Raw genomic sequence first — 8,001 nt, 5'->3', positions numbered from 1 at the left:
AAAATATCTCGGATGCTCCACCGGCACCCACGTTACTTCCCACTGACAACCTTACATTCCACGAAAGAACAGGCAGTCGCAAGGCGCGAACTCGACTCTCTCATTCGATTTTCTCACACAGCTCCTCACGAACTCATGTGGCAATGCCACTGCTGTGTGCTTGGTAGCTAATTCAAGGAAATATACTAAGTACACATATTTATCTTGTACTCGTGCGCAACAGACCTTCGTATTCGCTATTTATGGTATTTTTACCTGGAAGAATACAGTCGTTGCCTCATCAGACCATTGACACCTATTCTTCGGGCATTGGTCGCAACATATATGTGGAAAGTAAACAAAGCCCCAAAGGCAATTACACACTTCCTGTGTCTACTGAAGAGGCTTCGAGTCTCTAAGTCTGATCAAGTCGAATGATGTCTTTATTTCTAACTACAATCGTCGGAGTTCCCACAGGCGAAAAGTGCTCATAAACAACTTGAATCTGCCTGATGGTGCACTCGCAGCACTTGAGCTTCCAGTCTCATCAGTAGAAAATTTGCTTCATGTAATAACACTCTTCACTCCATCGTTATTAAAAAGCCAGCCTGAAACACAATCTCGGAAAGGAAACGCTGATTTTAGCGGAAACTCCCAGGAAGCCCTACACCACAGATTAAGGCAAAGATCGGCGAATACTTGTTGCGCCTTCTAAAGAAACATTCATGCCTTCATGAGGTGAATAAACAAAGTACATGTGAGCCATTTGAATTATTAAATTTGGAAATAGCAATCCAAGGAGGAAGCAGCATATGTAAGCCTTGAAGAATTTGTCACTGACCATTCAGCACATTGGCATTAGGTGTGTTTCCGAACGTATTCATTATGTAATGGTGCCGCCCTTATCAATAATGTTGACCTTGCATTGTTTCCTCTAGGATATAGCTTTGTATTCATATCTGTTCTATTTTGCAGTGGTGTGCCAACAAACAATCTCATATTTCACTGTCAGTACCGGCTTTCAGATTGTAAGCTCAGGGCTTCGTTCTAATGTGTACAAAGAAAACGCAACGAGGCTGAGAGAGAGAGAGAGAGAGAGAGAGGGCAGGGAAACTGAAAAGCGTTCTGGCATTGGTGAAACAGCGGGTCATAAGGAATAACCACCAAGTCCACAACACAAAAAAATTTACCGCGATTATATCAGCATTGGTGAAGGCACTCCAAAATTTCTCAACAACAATTCTTTAATCTTTTTAAAGGACGTGCCGTTTATCTGTCATATTTTCTCTGTGCTTAGTAATGTTGAAATAAGCCGAAAAGTATGTATGCAATAAGATTAGACATTTATGAAATTCAAGCCCATACTAACTTGTCTATATCTAGCCTCTCTAACTATACCCACACAGCCTTCCTCATTTATAATGCTACATGCTATTCGAAGAAGATGATGTTGAAACTTCGATGTAGTGGGACGGACACATAGTTGGCCTGCGGCTTATCTGAAGACGACGACGTGCTTTTGTTTGATGTCGACAGCCTTCCATGTTGGCCAGTTCTCGCTATCACTTGCAAATACACCTTGTAAATTAGTTTCCTTCCTGTGCTCCCAGGTAACATTTATTTGGTGGAGGCGCTGGGTATCTCTTCTGATGACGGAACTTCGAAGCGGGCCGCCATGCTAACAGGTGATGACACGTCACCGCCAGCTATGCCTGCGACCACTACCCAGTTTATCAGCCTCTCATAGCCCTGCGATACCGGGACCTTTTCCGTGGCAAACAGCGTTGACGTGGATGAGTGGCTCAGTATGTACTAGTGTGTGAGTAAATAGGGAAACTAGCTGGCATCCAACTGACAAACCTAGCTGGCATCCAACTATAATGCTGACCAACGTCATATTTGACCTCGGCGGAACCTCTCGCGTCTGGTTTCGGACCCACGAGGACAATCTCACCAGCTGGAACACGTTCAAGAAACAGCTCCGCGACCTTTTCGGCCACAAGTTTAGAGGACACCTTGCCACCAAGAAACAACTGGCGGTACGTATCTAGACGTCCACTGAACCGTACTTGTCGTACATACAGGACGTGCTGGCCTTGTGTCTACAAGCTGATCAGAAGATGTCCTAGGCTGACAAGGTCGCGCATATTTTGAAAGGTATAACAGACGACGCGTTCAATATGCTCGTCTTCACCAACGTAACCACCAGTGTCATCAAAGAGTGCCGCCGTCTCGCGCAAGCGAAATGTCGACGTATCTCGCCGCAGTTCGAGCGTCTTACCGCTGCAACGTCGTCCTGCGAGGCAACTCCATGTCAACCATATACATCCGACGACGTGACAGGCATCGTCCGCCGAGAACTCGAGACCGCATATCTGGCTTCTTATAAACCTATGGTATCAGAGACCTCCACAACAGCTGTCTCGTTGTTCCAGGCCGTTGTTCGCCTGGAATTTGCTACCCTTGGCCTCTTCTGTACTGTATGCGCTATGAACACTCCAGGCACCACCCAAGTCTTCGTGGACAGGCCTCGTCGAGGCCCGTACGCCCTTGACCGATCCAGAAACCCGTCGGCCATGGAAAGCATCCGATGACAAGCCTATTTGTTTCCGCTGCGGTCGAGCTGGACTCATTGCTCGCTATTGCCGCCGCCAGTAGCCCTCTCAGCCTCTAGCCCATTTCCCACTTACTCTGGTCCCTTCTGTACTCCAAGCCACTATACACCCCGCACCGAATCCTCTGCACCCAATGTACGCGAGGAAGGCAGCCGCTACTCCCAGTGGCTACCGCCGCATCGCCATTCATCTCGTTCACCGACTCGCCACCGCTTTTCTTCGCCGTCCTTTAGCCGTCAGTTGTCGCCGGAAAACTAGACTGCGCAACTTCTGGAGGTGAAGCTGCACTGTCGACCTTGACCCAAAATCCTCTGTTTCCCTTACGTCCCCATCGGAACATTCTTGAAGTCCACGTTCACGGTGCCCCTGTCAGAGCGTTGGTTGATGCTGTGGTGTACGTCTCTGTCATGAGTGCCAATTTTCGTCGTCGCACGAAGAAGATCCTTACACCTCCCACTACCCGAGTCGTACTTGTCGCTGATGGTACGACGGTTGCTGTTGTTGGGATATGCACAGCTCGGATTACCGTTGCTGGTCACCAGGTGGTAGTCATTTTTACGGTCCTTGCGCAGTTCCCTCACGACCTCATACTTGGCCTTGATTTTCTTTCTGCCAATTGCACTTTGATTGATTGCTCCGCCGGTTTGAACTGCCTCACATCTGTGAACCCAGTGACCAACCTCCCCCGTCTCGCTTACTCTGCAGCGACTTTGTTCGCCTACCTTTTAAAACCGTGACGTATCTCGAATTGTCATTTTCGTAGGCAGTTCCCGATTGCACCTACTGCGTGACGCCTCTTACTGACGTCCTGCTCACGCACGGTGTCGCTGCACCCTACACAGTCCTAAGCATTACAGCAAACTAAACCTGTCTTCCAATTGTGAATTTTGGCTTTATCATGCACGTACTTTCCAAAGGGCTTTCCGTAGCCCACCTTTGCCCCTGCAAGACTTTCAGCTAGAATCTTTTTCTCTGAATGCTACATGTATTAGGGATATCTATTGGTGATGGATATCTATATATGAGGGATATCTATTGCTGGCTAACACTCCTAGGGCTAGATCTAGTAAACATAAATACCCAAGTCAGTGGACGAATTGATGGCCGTCGCCGTAGCACTATTGGTAGTGCAACGCACGCGTAATGCGGAGGTTGCGGGTTCGGCTCCCGCCGGCGACAAGTTATCTTTTCGTCCACTTTCATTTCCCTTTTCTTCATTATTTTCTACATTCCAATTTCAACTACACTTAATTTGCCCGATGCTTTCCTTGGCTTCGTTGTCTGTTGGCTTTATGTGGTCATGACTAAAAAAAATCGAGCCCCTCGGTTCCCATTTATTCTTACGTATTCAGAAAGGCACTCTGACGCCGACGACTTGTGGCAGCCGTGAAATTCGCAGCATGATCGCTAATGACCTTCCGCCATAGCACACTGAAGCCGTTAGACGTATTCTCGAGTCGTATCGCGATATGTTCGACTTCGGTAATCGGCCTTTGGGCCAGACGTCCGAAGTCGCGCATCGTATACACATGGGTGATGACAGCCCCGTTCACCCACGCCCCTATCCTGTGTCTGCGTTTGAGCGAAGGCTCATCCAGCAGGAAGTCAACCAGATACTTGCGCAGGACATTATCGAGCCATCCTCCAGTCCCTGGGCTTCCCCTGTGCGTCCACATAAAAACATGAAGGAAAATGCCCTGTGATATTTGCAGGGACTCAATGTGCACAAATGAGGCACAAACTGCGCTGAAAATAACGGAATTCCCTGATGCAAAGAACGGCGATAATTGGTGTGACATGATAATAGTTGCATTTAGTATAGAGCTTGAAAATCGCACAATAGGACATCCAAATGTGCGCGAGTGAACACTACGAGGGCCCTCCGCCCTTGTGTTCTTATTGCGATAGCAATTACATGTACGCTTGCGGCGCAAGACCGTCGTCGGCGCCTTAGTCGCGCTGTCCCGCTCGACCACGAGGGCAAAAGGTTAGAAGGCCTTCAGAGACGCGAAGTGTTAACACACTAGCATAAGTACTGTCTTCGCTCTGCAAAGTGGTGTCATCGTGCTGAAAAGTGGTGTCTTCGAGCAAGAACACTCAGCGCAATGTGCGTGAAACACTACTTCAATGAGAACTGCGCAAATAAAGCTCAGCTGAGCGATCGCAATATCACCGGTTCCCTGTCTTGCGTTGTTTCAACCTCATGAGCAGCAACATTACACTCGCCACAGCACCATTGCACAGCATATTTCGCCGTAACACTAAAGTCAGAGACACACTAAGCCCCAAGTAATGCTCCCGCATTTAAACATCATTAGAATTGCTTATGCGCCCCCATATTTTTTTTCCTTTCTCGTAACGCTTGCAGCCAATAATTAACTGGTACATGTGCTTCTAGCCGGTAGTTGTTATTTTTAAAGAAAGATACGACATTCCTGGCTAGTACAGTCAATAAATATTTAATTACTATGTAATTAACGGTGATTAATCATGTCACTAGAATGCACACGAAGCAACAACCTATTCAACATTGGATCAACGGTATGGAACTTTGAGAAATTATCCACTGTGCATCATAACAGGCTAGTTAAGGGTTTGTATTCTGGATCACTTCTTTTAGATTATAGTATCTTTCATCGGCGCCATAGAAACACTGTATGGAAGTTCTTTAGGCAAGAATGTCAATCCTTAAAACTAAAAAAAAGCAGCTGTGTACCACTACGATTCGTGGAATCATAAACAGCAACATTAAAAGTTGTTGGAGCAAATATGTGCAGGTCTGGTTTCAAAAGCAATGAATGCCTCGTTGAATAGATAGAACAAAATAAGCTACCAATTTCTAATGAAGATCATAAACGAGAAATGACTCGATCTGAGGCACTTATCATCTCCGTCGAGACAAATGTAGGCTTCTGTGGAGGGATATCTATTGCTGTCCTTGCTTTTTTTTCTCTCCAGCAGCAGCAGCAGCAGCAGCAGCAGCAGCAGCAGCAGCAGCAGCAGCAGCAGCAGCAGCAGCAGCAGCAGCAGCAGCAGCAGCAGCAGCAGCAGCAGCAGCAGCAGCAGCAGCAGCAGCATCAGCAGCAGCAGCAGCAGCAGCAGCAGCAGCAGCAGCAGCAGCAGCAGCAGCAGCAGCAGCAGCAGCAGCAGCAGCAGCAGCAGCAGCAGCAGCAGCAGCAGCAGCAGCAGCAGCAGCAGCAGCAGCAGCAGCAGCAGCAGCAGCAGCAGCAGCAGCAGCCAGCAGCAGCAGCAGCAGCAGCAGCAGCAGCAGCAGCAGCAGCAGCAGCAGCAGCAGCAGCAGCAGCAGCAGCAGCAGGCAGCAGCAGCAGGCAGCAGCAGCAGACAGCAGCAGCAGCGCAGCAGCAGCAGCCAGCAGACAGCAGCAGCAGCAGCAGCAGCAGCAGACAGCAGCAGCAGCAGCAGCAGCAGCAGCAGGCAGCAGCAGCAGCAGCAGCAGCAGCAGCAGCAGCAGCAGCAGCAGCAGCAGCAGCAAGCAGCAGCAGCAGCAGCAGCAGCAGCAGCAGCAGCAGCACAGCAGCAGCAGCAGCAGCAGCAGCAGCAGCAGCAGCAGCAAGCAGCAGCGCAGCAGCAGCAGCAGCAGCAGCAGCAGCAGCAGCAGCAGCAGCAGCAGCAGCAAGCAGCAGCAGCAGCAGCAGCAGCAAGCAGCAGCAGCAGCCGCAGCAGCAGCAGCAGCAGCAGCAGCAGCGCAGCAGCAGCAGCAGCAGCAGCAGCAGCAGCAGCAGCAGCAGCAGCAGCAGCAGCAGCAGCAGCAGCAGCAGCAGCAGCAGCAGCAGCAGCAGCAGCAGCAGCAGCAGCAGCAGCAGCAGCAGCAGCAGCAGCAGCAGCAGCAGCAGCAGCAGCAGCAGCAGCAGCAGCAGCAGCAGCAGCAGCAGCAGCAGCAGCAGCAGCAGCAGCAGCAGCAGCAGCAGCAGCAGCAGCAGCAGCAGCAGCAGCAGCAGCAGCAGCAGCAGCAGCAGCAGCAGCAGCAGCAGCAGCAGCAGCAGCAGCAGCAGCAGCAGCAGCAGCAGCAGCAGCAGCAGCAGCAGCAGCAGCAGCAGCAGCAGCAGCAGCAGCAGCAGCAGCAGCAGCAGCAGCAGCAGCAGCAGCAGCAGCAGCAGCAGCAGCAGCAGCAGCAGCAGCAGCAGCAGCAGCAGCAGCAGCAGCAGCAGCAGCAGCAGCAGCAGCAGCAGCAGCAGCAGCAGCAGCAGCAGCAGCAGCAGCAGCAGCAGCAGCAGCAGCAGCAGCAGCAGCAGCAGCAGCAGCAGCAGCAGCAGCCAGCAGCAGCAGAAGCAGCAAGCAGCAGCAGCATAGCAGCAGCAGCAGCAGCAGCAGCAGCAGCAGCATCAAGCAGCAGCAGCAGCGCAGCAAGCAGCAGCAGCAGCAGCTGGTGTGATCATCTGCTGCTGGCCTTGTGCAGCAGATGCTGGCCTTGAGCAGCAGATGGTGTGAACATCCGTGCCCACGGATGTGCCCACGGATGTACTTGTCGCAATAATAATAATAATAATAATAATAATATAATAATAATAATAATAATAATAATAATAATAGTAATAATAATAAGACGAGTAATATTAAAGGCATCAATCACCGTATTGCATGCTGCATCTCTCGTGCCCCGATAGATTAACTTCACCTTCTTTGTCGATGTCCCACTCGCAACTTCCATCACAGAGATTGCTCAAATAACGTTGGGAAGGCGGCTGCTCAATCAGCCTCTTAAGATGAGTACTGGCAGAAAAAAAAATTAAATTATGGGGTTTTACGTGCCAAAACCAGTTCTGATTATGAGGCACGCCGTAGTGGGGGACTCCGGAAATTTCGACCACCTGGGGTTCTTTAACGTGCACCTAAATCTAAGTACACGGGTGTTTTCGCATTTCGCCCCCATCGAAATGCGGCCGCCGTGGCCGGGATCCTGAGTACTGCCAGTTCTACAAAAAATAGTGAACAGAATAAAGAGAAACAAGGCTGGTTATGAAAGATTTCAACAGGCACAAAACAGGCACAACAGGAACAAATAACCTTCATCACGTGTTGTTATGGAAATTTATCTTGTCCTTATTCGGAAGAAATTGAAGCCGCTTATGTATGCCTTGGTGCATGAAGCTAGTGTTCATATTTATGGCAGAGAGAGTGTTGCTTTGAGAATACCGACAAAGGCATAAGAAAATACGTTTCATGCATAGTCAGTTACGTGGCGTTACTCGTGTATTAATAGGTACTGCATTTGTGCCTTGCTTTTCCGGCTTCATCATCTGTATTTCATTCATGTCACTGTAGTTATGTGTCTAAAGTAGATAATAGACTTGAAACAGTTAATATCATGAGTTACGGGGGTGAACTGCTACATCCTTTAGTAATTTTACCATTGGGTACTGCTGCAATTCCGAACAGCGCATTACAT

At 49.6% G+C, this 8,001-nt stretch overlaps 1 protein-coding gene across 1 annotated transcript; it reads left to right on the top strand.

Annotated features, from left to right (window-relative positions):
• Positions 1 to 1,859: 1,859 nt before the first annotated feature.
• Positions 1,860 to 6,889, top strand: LOC125946345 (adenylate cyclase, terminal-differentiation specific-like; the record flags this gene model as incomplete). The annotated part of the gene is given in 4 exon segments (XM_049669138.1): positions 1,860 to 2,018; positions 5,559 to 5,900; positions 6,036 to 6,246; positions 6,249 to 6,889. Coding segments are annotated over 4 exon segments (1,353 nt in total), but the record flags the coding sequence as incomplete, so codon positions are not given.
• Between the last annotated feature and the right edge of the window lie 1,112 nt (positions 6,890 to 8,001).

The sequence above is a fragment of the Dermacentor silvarum genome, chromosome 6 (assembly GCF_013339745.2).
Source record: "Dermacentor silvarum isolate Dsil-2018 chromosome 6, BIME_Dsil_1.4, whole genome shotgun sequence".
Lineage (NCBI taxonomy): Eukaryota > Metazoa > Arthropoda > Arachnida > Ixodida > Ixodidae > Dermacentor > Dermacentor silvarum.
The sequence above is the reverse complement of the archived record's forward strand: the minus strand, read 5'-3'. Positions and strand labels throughout refer to the sequence as shown.